Source organism: Neodiprion pinetum, chromosome 4, assembly GCF_021155775.2.
Source record: "Neodiprion pinetum isolate iyNeoPine1 chromosome 4, iyNeoPine1.2, whole genome shotgun sequence".
In the NCBI taxonomy this organism is placed as follows: Eukaryota; Metazoa; Arthropoda; class Insecta; order Hymenoptera; family Diprionidae; genus Neodiprion; species Neodiprion pinetum.
In genome coordinates, this window is record NC_060235.2 from 13344560 (window position 1) to 13360608 (window position 16049).

Here is a 16049-nt window from a genome sequence, read left to right on the forward strand (position 1 = left end):
TGGCACACGTAATTGACTCAATTACACTGTATGCCGCCCCGGTGTGGCACGAAGCAGCAACGGTGAAGTCGTACACCAAGGAGGTAACATCAGCACGACGACGGGCCTGTCTACGCGTCACTAGCGGTTACAGAACGACCTCTAGCGATGCTATCGAGGTCCTTGCGGGAATTCTCCCGCTGGATCTTGCAGCAGAAGAAAGGGCAAGACTCTTTGAAAGGCTTCAAGAAGATGAGCGGACAAGGGCACAAATCAAAAAGGAGGAACGACAACGCACCCTGAAAGCATGGCAGCGTAGATGGGGCGCGTCAACAAAGGGAAGATGGACACACCGTCTGGTGCCTTATATAGAAGCATGGACAAACAGACGACATGGCGATCTGGACTTTTATCTTACCCAACTACTGACGGGGCATGGCTGCTTCAGGTATTACCTGCACCGTTTCAAGCTGGACAACGAAGCTACTTGTCCAACCTGCCCGCACTCCCTCGAAGATGCCGAACATATAGTTGAAATGTGCCCACGATTCGCCGTGGAGAGAGAAAATCTCGCAGAGATACTAGGTGAGGCCGTCTCGCCCGAGGCCATCGTCGGGCTGATGCTTAAGTCAGCCAATAACTGGACGGCTGTGGCGTCGTTCGCTGCCACCGTGATAAAAAAACTTGGAAGTGAGGATAGGGCAAGACGCCAGCTTATGGAATCCCGAGACGATGAGACTACCGTCGGTATATCTGTCCCTTAGACCGATGCTGAGGAACGTAGGTAACTAAGTTGAGCCAAGACTCCCCCACCCGATGCAGAGGAACGTAGGTGTCGGGGTTGAGACTATATACAAGACGTGGCAACGCCCGTTTAATGTAAGTGCTCCTCAAACCGATGCAGAGGAAGGTAGGTTGAGCTGAGCCCAGCTCCCCTGCCTGATGCAGAGGAACGTAGGGCGAGGGTTGAGACTGCCAGAGGATGACCGGACGATGCTGTAGGAAGTAGACGACCGGACGATGCAGTAAGAAGTAGACGAGTTTGATCCTGAACCCCTAATCACTACGGTGGACGGGGGTAGTATGGAAACGTCAAACCCCAAAGTAGAAGCCAATCGGCTGGTAAACGGCCTCACCGATGTACGATGTCTGGCGATGGTACCGGTGGGGTCTTGATGTCGCAGGGCTACTAGAACAGAGCTCGCTCGCTCTCTCAAGCTCACACACACACACGCACGCACACACACACACACACACACACACACACAGTGAGGATCTAAAAGAAATGCTTCAAAAAATGAGTGCAGATGTGAGTGTTACAATGACTGGTGTGCAAAAACTTCAGACTACAACAGGTGCCCTCGTTAAGGGCCAAGCAGATATAGTTATGCAAATGAATGTGTGGAAAGAGAAACACGATGCCTTGGAAAAGTCTCTCCAGGAAGAGAAGGAGAGGACCAGGATCCTGGAAAGGTAGATTGTTATGCTCTTGAGCAAAGAGCGGGAGAAAAACATCATTATTTAGAAGGTAGAGGATACACCTGATATCAACAAAAATCTGCTAAAGAATGTCCTGGACATCTTCAAGGAAGCCAAAATACCCATGGAAGCAACAGAAATTGAATCTGTATCTCGCCCTGGTCCAATCAAGGGCAAGAGATCCATTAAAATAACCTTTGGCTCGCTACATACGAGGTAACGGGTTTTCAGGAATGTCTCAAATTTTAAAACGCAGAGGTTTTTCGTTTCTGACGATCTGTCGAAAGGGGAGCGCACGCAAAGGAAGAAGCTGAAAGACTTGTGCATCGCCCTCAAGGGTGCAGGTTTCACTGCCACAACTAGGAAAGATGGAGTTTCTATAAATGGGAAACTGTGTGATAAGGTGGAGGCCGAAAAAATCTTGGAAAAAACCAAAAAGCCCGTGGCTGAGGGTTACGAAAGTGATGGTTCAACGACATCCCAAATTTCGACGAGCAGTCGTAAAAGAGAACGTGAAAACGCTTCAGTGTCTCCGAAATTAAGACACACAGAAAAAAGATTCAAATCGCGCCCTGTACAATCTACGAAGCCGTTGGAAGCCAACGACCTAAAACAGACAGATAACGATCCGAATAAATCCGATATTCAAAATATTGATGAAACACAGAACGTTACTCTCACACCATCAGGGGACGAGAGTCGGAGTCAACATTAAACGGCCTACAACAACAGTGCAAAATTATAGCAACCTTCCATCCCACAATCGAACACGCGGGTAATGTTTTGGAACTGCCGAGGAATTGCGAATCTGGACGACGTTGAGGATGATGTAGAAGCAGAAGACGTTGTATGTATATACGAGACATGGTGTGAGAAGAATCCAAGAAACTCAATATCTCCAAACTGGCAACATCTAAAGACCATCTACAGTCCGGCAACAAGGAGCGCGGATTTCGGCAGAGCAAAGGGGGGAATAATGGTAATTCATAATGATAATGTTTTTAATTCAGAGGAGCTTCACATCTCTGAACAGGTGATGTTTGTTCTTTTTACCAACGTTAATTGTAAATTCATTCTGGGTGTAATGTATACAAGTTCACCTGTAGAACTAGAAACTGTACTTGAAAGTATGAGGCAGGTCTTTATGGATATTATGAAGAAATACTCCACCGAACTGTTTGTTTTTGGGGGCGATTTTAATGCCAGAGTCCGTGAGGAAAATAGTTTTACTGAGGAGGAAATTATGGGAAAATCAGAGATTTTAGGCAAACGAACCTCGCTAGACCCAGAATACAATAAAAGGGGAAGGGTGCTAATAGAGTTTATGGAGGAGGCAGGATTCTTGGCGATAAACGGACGGGCAAGAAGTAATACACCTGTGCAATATACCTTTACTAGCAGCAAAGGGAACTCTGTAATAGATCTTGTATGGGCCAATGTAAACTGTCTAGAAGTGGTTAGTCACCTGGAAGTTCGCCAAATCCCAAATGCTTCGTATCACTTTCCGGTTACCATTAAACTGGAATTTCAACCTGTACTACCAGACGAGGATCAGCCACGTTTGAAATGGAAAGATAACATAGCTGGCGCGTTCTTTGACAACATGAAATTTTCCCCACTAGTATCCCCGCCTGGTAAGGATATTGATGAACTTGATGGCACGCTAAATCTAGCTATTACTCATGCCGCTGATACAGTGGGTATGAGGACTGGCGGTCAGAAATTCCAGATACGCAAACCATGGATAGACAGCGACTGCAAGAAAGAAAAGAGAGTCCTAAGGGCAAATGCGGCCTCATGTAAGCGAGAGGGTTTTGTCTTATGTACAATTTCTAGAATTAAGCATGTACCTGTAACTCAATTTATAACATTCGATGTGAGAATGAAACAAATAAATCACCATATATATAATAGAATATATGGAATAAATGAAATAAATAAAATATATAAGATAAATAAAATAAACAGAATGAATGAAATAAATGAAATAAATAAAATGAATAAAATGAATAGAATAAAAAAAATGAATAAAATAGATAGAATAAATAAAATAAATAAAATAAATGAAATGAATAAAAAAAATTAAATGAATAGAATAAATGAATAGACAGATAGATAGAGTGGAAGAGAGAGATAGAGAGGGAGTGATGCGGAATACAGAAAAGTAGAAACTCGTTGATGTCTTCGGGTTTTCGTATAAGCACCTCTTTTTCACAGCCACTTTGTCAAACACCTGTGTCTACACGAGGGATTTTTCAGAATGCTGGAAAAATTTCAAACCGCTACTTGACTCTGTATGAAAGGAGACACGCTCACCCTCCACCGAGCAAAAACCAACCAGCCAATCGTTCATGAGGTGTACACCACGTGATGTGCATGCAAAAATGTAATGCGGGAACAGCATAGGCTGTAAAAATTTGCCCAGGAGTTCGCGACACGCTTTTTTGATAACCGATTTTTTCGCCATCACATGCCCCCACGCTGATGAGGGTTGGGGTTTGCAGGCTCAGACTTGTTTTGCCATGAATTTTTTTATTATTTGATGGCTGCGGTGGTCAATCACTGCAGTCCTCCACCCAGTCACCACTGCACGCTGCCCACTACCTGCTTTTTCGTTGACCGATTTTTTCCCCATCACATGACCCAACGGTGGTTGGGGGTGTGCAAATTTTTGATTTTTGCCTAGCAACATAAACAGCCATATTGATCAATTTCACAACCTCTCCCCACTCACATTCCTGAATCGGTAAGCACACCGGCCGGGCCTGCAACCCGATGAATGCACATTTTTTACACGGATACTGTGAATCGTCTAAGAATTACAATATAATATTCAATGATACGGAATATCTCCACATTCTCTTCCCTTATGCATACAGGTGTAATATATCATCAATAACGATAATAATAACAATCACAATAACAATAACAATAACAACAACAACAACTACGGCAATAATTACATCTCCGTACATGCATAGATAAAGATTTGGCAAAAATACCGAGTCAATCAAACGATACAAGACGAGCACGAGATCAAAATCAAGACGTGGAAATGCAAAGAATGAACGGTAATACGAATAGCACAAACGTTTTGGTAAATCCAAATACCATTAAAAACTTCTCAAAAGAATCCTCAAACAAAAAGATCACACAACATCGAACCTTTTACCAACGGTATGTAACCAAGATAAACGACGCTATACTTAAAAAAATTCACAGCTAAACCTGAAAATAATCTATAAATAACTTACGGGTTATTTGGAGAGGAAATGAGTTTTAATTCATAGACACAATCAAATATGATATATGTATAACGGGTCGATGTATAACCCCTTGTTTTCATTTCGAAACATTTCAAGAAAGAGGCATCGGGGGAGATGTTTAGTAATTTGTGCGGTAAACCGCCCGCAATGCCTCCGGCGCGTGCCATACCGGGTGATCCCAATCCTCGAAGGGGCAGCGTTGCCCCGACCACCCATCGAACAATCATCTGATGCCGAAAAAGTCTATGAAATCGTCACCCTGCCATCGGCAGTCGGCAGCTAGCCCTCGAAAATATGCAATTTCGCTTCAAATTTCCGCCCCACCTTAGCGGCGTTTCTTAAAATCCTTTATACTGACCCACCCTAGGGGCTCTAGAGTCCTCAGCAGATACTGTAAACAAGGATGAACAACCAAGGTTGAATTGAAATGCTACACAAACACTTCGAATAGAAAGGGCGAAGACCATGTGCCGCAGAACACTATCATAAACAATGAACAATAAATCGGAATGAAGAATTCCCAAAACTTGAATACTTTTTCTTTGCACATATTTATTAACGCGCATAATTAAGCGATTCAAAAACTCTTAAACATGTTACGATAAAAACATTTATAATGAGCAAGATGATGAAACTTTGTACTTACAGAAATCTTCTCTAATTCAAGAACCATTTATTTGTTCTTCTCTAACTATGTACTTTTATAACTCGTCAACTCAGTGACGTTTAAAAAATGTATACAATTTTTCACACAGCGACGCGATCTCAATTTCTTTGCCTCGGCTTTACGGACACTTTCTGTACGCGGAGATAGTCCTCCTCACCTATATCATCCATAGCTCTAACCCGACCTAACCCAGCGGAGTAGAAGCTAATCTGACCTAAGACGGTAGGACTTGACCTAACGTAACCGAACTTGACCAAAGACACTACAACCCAACCTAATATAACCTATCCTAATCCAAGACTGCCCAACCTAACCTAAATTGATAAAATACTTTCTGGAATGATTCATTCGATCAAGCTTGATCGCTAGCTTCGATAGTATAATGATTCTTGAGCAATTCGCGGTTGGCGCGACGGCCTCGAGGTTTCTACAACCTGACCTACGTCAAGGCTACTCCAACTTGACATAACCTTTTTATTTTTTCAGCGGCGAAAGGGAAATCTTCAAAAAGCCATCCGGATGTTCAAGTTGGTGTCTGCGGATAGTGCCCGATTTGTACCGGCTAAAACCCCACCGCCGCTCACCACCCAGGACGAGGCGGAACCGCTTTCGCATTACTTCACCTCGTCCCTGTGGCCGGCCTGTTCTTCTGGCCTCTCACCCGCACGCACAGCGTGTCTTGCTGCCGGCTCGCGGAATCTGCTGTCACAGCAGTTCCGTGCTGGCTCATACTTAGTTACCCACTTAACTACCTGCTACCTGCTAACGCAATAGCGTTTATTATTATTGTGTTAGTATGCCTTATAATACCTTAGTTCACCTATTAACGCAATAGCGCATCATATTAGTATACTTTTCCCTACCCCTGCGCAATAGCGCATTGGCCTATGTTAGAGAGTATGTTTGTGTTAACACTCGCAACAAATTTATTGCTTATAAATTCAATCTTTACGCCACTTATTATATAATGCTGCGCTGAGCGTAGTCAGGTATCATGCTTACCGCAGCCTGTGGCCTACTGCCGGCGCGGAATTTGCTGGCACAAGTGTTCCACGCCGGCCTGTTCCCATTCAGCACTTCATTCGTTGTGGTCGCTTCACTGTCAGCTTGACCCACTGCTGGCGCGGAATTCGCTGACGCATTGTTTCGCGCCGGCCTGCTCGCACCTGTCGCAACTTGAGTCACTTAAGTTTATATACCCACTGCCTGCCGGAATTGCTGGTGCAATTACTTCAGTGGCCTGTTCACATTTCGCTATACCATTTAATCAATTGTTTTGGTATTGTTCGCGTTCTCACTTAAGTCGGTCACTCGTCACTCCTGTCCCTTTCAATCCCTTCGGATTAGTATCCCTGCCGCCACTCCTCACCAGCATGTTGCTCGCGCTTTTGTAGTGGCCTTGTCCCCTCCTGGTCGCACTGCTTGGCCTGACGTCCCTTGTCAGCCTGCAGTCAGACCTGGTGACCCTATCCTCCACGGTGGTGCGATAGTGCGGGAACATTCGTTCATGCTCCGCCGAGCTGCCGCACTGACAGCTGGCGGTGAACACCGTTCCGTCCAGCACGACCGCGTCTCGCCCGGGGGGTTGCAACCCCAGCGAGCTGGTCGAGTTGACCAATTTCTGGGTCCCCCCCCCCCCCCCCGTCTCTTGAGGTAGAGGATTGCCCGGTTGTTACCTAGGTAATTCACATCACCGTAGGTCATCTGGACCATCGTTCCCTTCTCCGCTGTCCTCGTAGCCGGGGGCCGGGGCTCCCCTCGTCGGATCAGCCTGGCTGCGTGTTTGGTCGTCAGGTTCTCCACCCTTCTCATGGTGTCTTCGATACCCCCACTCGCTAGTTTGATCTCGTCCTTCCGGTCGTGTAGATGGCCTCCTCTGAGGAAGCAAACCGAGTGTGTGTATGATAAATAACACGCGCACCCGGCTGCCCCCCCTCTCAGCCTGTCCACTGGTCTGCTAGCAGGCCGAATCGTCGCTGGTGCGGGCTGTTGCTGGGCGGTTGCCCCTGTCGCACCCTCTATGCCTCTTCCTTTGCGCGCAGAACCCCTTCCGCGTACCGCTGCGCCGCTTCCCATTTCCTTGGAGCCTTCAGCATCGCCTTGACGAGCTCGGCGATGCCTTCGACTTTCCCGGTGACACCTTCCATCTCATCCCTCCGATCCTTCCATGCCCGGCAGCGGAACCAGGTGTGGTCCGCGTCGTCCTTAAGCTCATCACAGTGGTGACACCTCGGAGTCGCCTCCTTACCTCTCCTGTTGAGGTACTCACCGAAGCAACCGTGTCCGGTGAGCCCCTGAGTAAGGTGGAAGCTCAGCTGGCCAAACCTCCGCTTTACCCAAGGCGCGACAGATGGCATGGCCGCCCTGGTCCACGCCCCCTTCTCCCCGTTGGCCAACTTAACATAACCTAACTTGACCCAAGACACTACAACCCAACCTAACATCACCTATCCTAACTCGAGACTGTACAACCTAGCCAACCTAATATGACTTAATCTCTTGCAGGTTTCTCGGTAATATGAATAGACTTCCGTTTCCTCTATAGACGTGGAACCTCTTGTTAACATTCGCTCATTTTACTTGTTCTGTCGTCTACTGGTTCTCATTTTGTTACACGTACTACTTCTCATGCAATATAGGTAATGTAACCGGGCTTATGCATGTTTGAAAATACAAATTCAGTAGATTCTAGCGGAGCTGTCGAGAGTGCGGTATGCATCACAACATTTTCCAATCCGCATTGTTGTAGTACGATGACATTATGTGAAGCAATAATTTGATTTCTGACATGTCTTTCAAGACAGATTAATTTAGAATTAACGTATGTAAAAATATTCATATTCCTGGCCGTTATAAACATTAACACGATTCACAATTCCATCAGTTTTACACAATTCATCAACCCTATTGGATACGCAATTTTTATTAAAATCCCCAGTATCAACTTTTCCCCATAAAATTATGCTGCTGCCAATAAATAAGGAAAAATATATCTCATTCACGAATGCGTTGATGGAACAATAATGTGCTCGAGATTCGTCGATTTGTTTTGATTTTTATGGCTAGCAGCATCCTTTCCATAAACTTTCCACATATTTGAATGATGCAGATAAACATACAACGCGTAAATTCGGCAATAAGCAGACTCAGTTCAGTTTGATGACTGGCAACGACGTTTTCCCCATGAATACGTTGATTGCTGGGAGAAGCTCGATGAAACTCAGCTACCTGCAAAGAAGCATTTCCACTCACATCTATGTAATGCAAATATTTCAAACGACGATTACAAGCATGCTAAAAATGTTTGGGAAGAATTCCATTTAGAGCCAATGAAGAACTATAGAGATGGATAAATGCAAAACGGTGATCTGACCAGATGTCTCAAAACATGTGATTTATATTCGTTGCACTACTACACAATGCCGGGACTTGCTTTTGACGCTATGCTCAAATACACGGGAGTAAATTTACAATATTCTGATCGACACGCTCGGGCCAATAACAGGTTTGTGGGAAAAGATTTTGACCCTAGCAACGTGGAATCGTATCTCATGTATTTTGACGTGAAAAATCTATACGGTTCGTTCGAGTGGTGGCATAATCCTATCGATAAATCAACTCACTCGGACGATCCATCGATTGGTTACATCCTGAACCGATAGATATCCGAATATCCTATAGAGCTTGACAAGAATCATAAAGATTTGAATTATTTTGTCTCGAGCGTTTCACCCCTCGGGTTCTGATGAAGGATGGAAGCAATGGAAAAATTATGACCGAATTCATCGGGGATCCAAGTAAAACTGAGCACATTTACCATCAAAGTGAGCAAACGTGTTAAGGATGCCGAAAGTGCAACGTTGAAAACCGTCACGTTTAACGGTTATAAGCATCGCATGGGGAGGCTTACAAAGAGTTGGTCCATACCACACTGCCTAATACGTAGTAAAAAACATGAAGTTAGTCCCATTGTACTGAAAAATTGACGTTGAGTTGGCAAGAGTGTGATGTGCAACTGGTACCTGGACAAACAGACGCAATTGAGGGGTTTACCACCGCCCCCACAATAAACTGACCATAGGATAGAACTGAGGGCATAGAACTGCGGTAAGGACAACCCATCATCAAATAGAGATAGTTCTTTAACAATACAATAGATCCGTGTGAAACTATACACATTCACCACCACGGATGGAGACGAAACGATACATATCAACATCATCAAAGTGAGCAAACGTGTCAAGGTATGCGAAAACTGCAACGATAAATAACATCACGTTTAATGATTATAAGAACCGTCTGAGGGGCGTACCAAGAGTTGATCTTCCCCACAGTGTTTGATACGTAGTAAAGAACGCGAGGTTAGCCCAAATGTACTGAAAAATTGATCAGGAGTTGACAAGACGGTAATATGCAACCGATACCTGGGCAACTAGGCACCAAAACTTGGAGGGTGTGCTGCAACCCCGCAATAAACTAGACGTAGGCTGGAACTTAGGGCATAGAACCGTTGTAAATATATGCGTTTGACACCCAGGGCGATCCTTCATGAAGGAGAGACGTTTCGCCAGCAATACGATATTGAGCAGATCGAAGTTTCCAAATTCGAATACCATGTAAATTCATGTATTCATTGATTATTCATTTATTTATTATTGATATATTGAGCGAATATCCATATTTATTCGTTTACCACAAGAAAAAATTTCAGAAAATGGAAAAAAGTTTCCAGAAAACGAAAAAATGTTTTTCAGGAAACCTTTTCCCCATATGATTAACACGTAAAACAAGTTGTCAGAAAACGAAAAAAAGTTTCCAGATAATGAAAAAAAGTTTTCTTTTCATCGTCGTCGCCGTCGTCTAATAATGATAATAATAATTATACTGATAATGATTATAATGATGATGATAATAGTCATAGTAACAATAATCTTTAATTTTTCGATACGAATAATGTTCATTTTATTTTTTGGTGAACTTTTTTTCAATTTCGGAAATTTTTTTCCGGTTTCTGGAAACTTTTTTCCATTTCCTGAAAACTTTCTTTCATTTTCTGAAACTTTTTTCACGTGTCAATCTGTTCGAAAAACCTTGGCTACATCGTTGCTTTTCTTATGATTGGACTGGGAACTTTCTGTATGTATGGATTTACGGTGTCGAATTCGCTTTCGTCTACAATGAGTGAATGAGCACCTAAGAGTATAATTCTGCAAGGAAGCAGATAATCTGTCAGTCGCTATTCACAGAATTGTGACGTCACCGATCGACTGCTGAACGCTCCATGATACGACCAACCACCCCATATAAAAGCGTCACCGCGAAGCGTTGCTCACTTCCAGTCTGACCACCGCCGAGTTTGTTCAGCATCGAGAGTTACAAGACCCCATATTTTGGTTGACTCACAGGTTGACACTGAGTACCCTCTGTTACTTTATCGCACCGAGTTCGTGCATTGTTTGTTCTAGCCGACCTGCTTCGTGCACTGTTGTCAACGCACCGAGTTCGTGCACCGTCGTCAACGCAGCTAGTTCGTGCAACCTTCCTGAGATCATTCAAGGCACCCAGTCCGTGCAACCTTCCTGAGATTCTTTCAAGCACCTAGTTCGTGCACTCATTCAAGGCACCTAGTTCGTGCAACCTTCCTGAGATCCTTTCAAGCACCTAGTTCGTGCACCCGTTCAAGGCACATAGTTCGTGCAACCTTCCTGAGATCCTTTCAAGCAACTAGTTCTTGCACTCATTCAAGGCACCCAGTTCGTGCAACCTTCCTAAGATCATTCAAGGCACCTAGTTCGTAGAACCTTCTTGAGAGCATTTAATCCACACACTGAACAAGATTGCACGAATGGTCCGCAGCGCCTAGTTCGCGCTCTTTTCTCTAGTCGACTCGTTCGATTACATTCATAATACGCATTATGTGTACTATTTTCTTACAGCCTGGATATTGTCTACTTACATTGGAAAATAACCAACTTGTGTCTACATCCCTAGACGAACCTCCTCAACCAACAACGAACTAATGCTATTTCTTTACTACACAGTTTCAATACCGACATACTCACGCTACGTTATAACACCACTCTTATTCTTCCAATTGCAATAATCGCCTTGTCTTATGTCAGTCACTATAATTCTCTTAAAAATGTATCTTTTATTCTCACAGACACAGTTTGGTCCTTCAACAAAGCCATCCGAGCCATTTCCTTCTCTTGTTTTCAAACACAATCAAATGGGAAAAAAGTTTTCGGAAAACTTTTTTTCGTTTTCTGGAAACTTTTTCTCATTTTCTGACAACTTTTTTTACGTGTTGATCATATGGGAAAAAGGTTTCCTGAAAAACATTTTTTCGTTTTCTGGAAACTTTTTTCCATTTTCTGAAATTTTTTCTTGTGGTAAACGAATAAATATGGATATTCGCTCAATATATCAATAATAAATAAATGAATAATCAATGAATACATGAATTTACATGGTATTCGAATTTGGAAACTTCGATCTGCTCAATATCGTATTGCTGGCGAAACGTCTCTCCTTCATGAAGGATCGCCCTGGGTGTCAAACGCATATATTTACAACGGTTCTATGCCCTAAGTTCCAGCCTACGTCTAGTTTATTGCGGGGTTGCAGCACACCCTCCAAGTTTTGGTGCCTAGTTGCCCAGGTATCGGTTGCATATTACCGTCTTGTCAACTCCTGATCAATTTTTCAGTACATTTGGGCTAACCTCGCGTTCTTTACTACGTATCAAACACTGTGGGGAAGATCAACTCTTGGTACGCCCCTCAGACGGTTCTTATAATCATTAAACGTGATGTTATTTATCGTTGCAGTTTTCGCATACCTTGACACGTTTGCTCACTTTGATGATGTTGATATGTATCGTTTCGTCTCCATCCGTGGTGGTGAATGTGTATAGTTTCACACGGATCTATTGTATTGTTAAAGAACTATCTCTATTTGATGATGGGTTGTCCTTACCGCAGTTCTATGCCCTCAGTTCTATCCTATGGTCAGTTTATTGTGGGGGCGGTGGTAAACCCCTCAATTGCGTCTGTTTGTCCAGGTACCAGTTGCACATCACACTCTTGCCAACTCAACGTCAATTTTTCAGTACAATGGGACTAACTTCATGTTTTTTACTACGTATTAGGCAGTGTGGTATGGACCAACTCTTTGTAAGCCTCCCCATGCGATGCTTATAACCGTTAAACGTGACGGTTTTCAACGTTGCACTTTCGGCATCCTTAACACGTTTGCTCACTTTGATGGTAAATGTGCTCAGTTTTACTTGGATCCCCGATGAATTCGGTCATAATTTTTCCATTGCTTCCATCCTTCATCAGAACCCGAGGGGTGAAACGCTCGAGACAAAATAATTCAAATCTTTATGATTCTTGTCAAGCTCTATAGGATATTCGGATATCTATCGGTTCAGGATGTAACCAATCGATGGATCGTCCGAGTGAGTTGATTTATCGATAGGATTATGCCACCACTCGAACGAACCGTATAGATTTTTCACGTCAAAATACATGAGATACGATTCCACGTTGCTAGGGTCAAAATCTTTTCCCACAAACCTGTTATTGGCCCGAGCGTGTCGATCAGAATATTGTAAATTTACTCCCGTGTATTTGAGCATAGCGTCAAAAGCAAGTCCCGGCATTGTGTAGTAGTGCAACGAATATAAATCACATGTTTTGAGACATCTGGTCAGATCACCGTTTTGCATTTATCCATCTCTATAGTTCTTCATTGGCTCTAAATGGAATTCTTCCCAAACATTTTTAGCATGCTTGTAATCGTCGTTTGAAATATTTGCATTACATAGATGTGAGTGGAAATGCTTCTTTGCAGGTAGCTGAGTTTCATCGAGCTTCTCCCAGCAATCAACGTATTCATGGGGAAAACGTCGTTGCCAGTCATCAAACTGAACTGAGTCTGCTTATTGCCGAATTTACGCGTTGTATGTTTATCTGCATCATTCAAATATGTGGAAAGTTTATGGAAAGGATGCTGCTAGCCATAAAAATCAAAACAAATCGACGAATCTCGAGCACATTATTGTTCCATCAACGCATTCGTGAATGAGATATATTTTTCCTTATTTATTGGCAGCAGCATAATTTTATGGGGAAAAGTTGATACTGGGGATTTTAATAAAAATTGCGTATCCAATAGGGTTGATGAATTGTGTAAAACTGATGGAATTGTGAATCGTGTTAATGTTTATAACGGCCAGGAATATGAATATTTTTACATACGTTAATTCTAAATTAATCTGTCTTGAAAGACATGTCAGAAATCAAATTATTGCTTCACATAATGTCATCGTACTACAACAATGCGGATTGGAAAATGTTGTGATGCATACCGCACTCTCGACAGCTCCGCTAGAATCTACTGAATTTGTATTTTCAAACATGCATAAGCCCGGTTACATTACCTATATTGCATGAGAAGTAGTACGTGTAACAAAATGAGAACCAGTAGACGACAGAACAAGTAAAATGAGCGAATGTTAACAAGAGGTTCCACGTCTATAGAGGAAACGGAAGTCTATTCATATTACCGAGAAACCTGCAAGAGATTAAGTCATATTAGGTTGGCTAGGTTGTACAGTCTCGAGTTAGGATAGGTGATGTTAGGTTGGGTTGTAGTGTCTTGGGTCAAGTTAGGTTATGTTAAGTTGGCCAACGGGGAGAAGGGGGCGTGGACCAGGGCGGCCATGCCATCTGTCGCGCCTTGGGTAAAGCGGAGGTTTGGCCAGCTGAGCTTCCACCTTACTCAGGGGCTCACCGGACACGGTTGCTTCGGTGAGTACCTCAACAGGAGAGGTAAGGAGGCGACTCCGAGGTGTCACCACTGTGATGAGCTTAAGGACGACGCGGACCACACCTGGTTCCGCTGCCGGGCATGGAAGGATCGGAGGGATGAGATGGAAGGTGTCACCGGGAAAGTCGAAGGCATCGCCGAGCTCGTCAAGGCGATGCTGAAGGCTCCAAGGAAATGGGAAGCGGCGCAGCGGTACGCGGAAGGGGTTCTGCGCGCAAAGGAAGAGGCATAGAGGGTGCGACAGGGGCAACCGCCCAGCAACAGCCCGCACCAGCGACGATTCGGCCTGCTAGCAGACCAGTGGACAGGCTGAGAGGGGGGGCAGCCGGGTGCGCGTGTTATTTATCATACACACACTCGGTTTGCTTCCTCAGAGGAGGCCATCTACACGACCGGAAGGACGAGATCAAACTAGCGAGTGGGGGTATCGAAGACACCATGAGAAGGGTGGAGAACCTGACGACCAAACACGCAGCCAGGCTGATCCGACGAGGGGAGCCCCGGCCCCCGGCTACGAGGACAGCGGAGAAGGGAACGATGGTCCAGATGACCTACGGTGATGTGAATTACCTAGGTAACAACCGGGCAATCCTCTACCTCAAGAGACGGGGGGGGGGGGGGGGACCCAGAAATTGGTCAACTCGACCAGCTCGCTGGGGTTGCAACCCCCCGGGCGAGACGCGGTCGTGCTGGACGGAACGGTGTTCACCGCCAGCTGTCAGTGCGGCAGCTCGGCGGAGCATGAACGAATGTTCCCGCACTATCGCACCACCGTGGAGGATAGGGTCACCAGGTCTGACTGCAGGCTGACAAGGGACGTCAGGCCAAGCAGTGCGACCAGGAGGGGACAAGGCCACTACAAAAGCGCGAGCAACATGCTGGTGAGGAGTGGCGGCAGGGATACTAATCCGAAGGGATTGAAAGGGACAGGAGTGACGAGTGACCGACTTAAGTGAGAACGCGAACAATACCAAAACAATTGATTAAATGGTATAGCGAAATGTGAACAGGCCACTGAAGTAATTGCACCAGCAATTCCGGCAGGCAGTGGGTATATAAACTTAAGTGACTCAAGTTGCGACAGGTGCGAGCAGGCCGGCGCGAAACAATGCGTCAGCGAATTCCGCGCCAGCAGTGGGTCAAGCTGACAGTGAAGCGACCACAACGAATGAAGTGCTGAATGGGAACAGGCCGGCGTGGAACACTTGTGCCAGCAAATTCCGCGCCGGCAGTAGGCCACAGGCTGCGGTAAGCATGATACCTGACTACGCTCAGCGCAGCATTATATAATAAGTGGCGTAAAGATTGAATTTATAAGCAATAAATTTGTTGCGAGTGTTAACACAAACATACTCTCTAACATAGGCCAATGCGCTATTGCGCAGGGGTAGGGAAAAGTATACTAATATGATGCGCTATTGCGTTAATAGGTGAACTAAGGTATTATAAGGCATACTAACACAATAATAATAAACGCTATTGCGTTAGCAGGTAGCAGGTAGTTAAGTGGGTAACTAAGTATGAGCCAGCACGGAACTGCTGTGACAGCAGATTCCGCGAGCCGGCAGCAAGACACGCTGTGCGTGCGGGTGAGAGGCCAGAAGAACAGGCCGGCCACAGGGACGAGGTGAAGTAATGCGAAAGCGGTTCCGCCTCGTCCTGGGTGGTGAGCGGCGGTGGGGTTTTAGCCGGTACAAATCGGGCACTATCCGCAGACACCAACTTGAACATCCGGATGTCTTTTTGAAGATTTCCCTTTCGCCGCTGAAAAAATAAAAAGGTTATGTCAAGTTGGAGTAGCCTTGACGTAGGTCAGGTTGTAG

At 44.8% G+C, this 16049-nt stretch overlaps 1 protein-coding gene across 1 annotated transcript; it reads left to right on the forward strand.

Annotated features, from left to right (window-relative positions):
- The first annotated feature begins 1300 nt into the window (after positions 1–1300).
- On the forward strand, positions 1301–2173 carry LOC138190844 (uncharacterized). Its single transcript, XM_069135368.1, has 3 exons — positions 1301–1452; positions 1568–1631; positions 1715–2173. Exons 1-3 carry the CDS (start codon positions 1301–1303, stop codon positions 2171–2173), a joined length of 675 nt encoding a protein of 224 aa, XP_068991469.1.
- The last annotated feature ends 13876 nt before the right edge of the window (positions 2174–16049 follow it).

Bases quoted from the DNA above. Each gene is read 5' to 3' on its own strand.
- LOC138190844 (XM_069135368.1), top strand. From the start codon at position 1,301: ATGACTGGTGTGCAAAAACTTCAGACTACAACAGGTGCCCTCGTTAAG. The intron at 1,453-1,567 runs GTAGATTGTTAT...GACATCTTCAAG, and splicing joins AGGACCAGGATCCTGGAAAG to GAAGCCAAAATACCCATGGA. The intron at 1,632-1,714 runs GCAAGAGATCCA...TTTAAAACGCAG, and splicing joins TCGCCCTGGTCCAATCAAGG to AGGTTTTTCGTTTCTGACGA.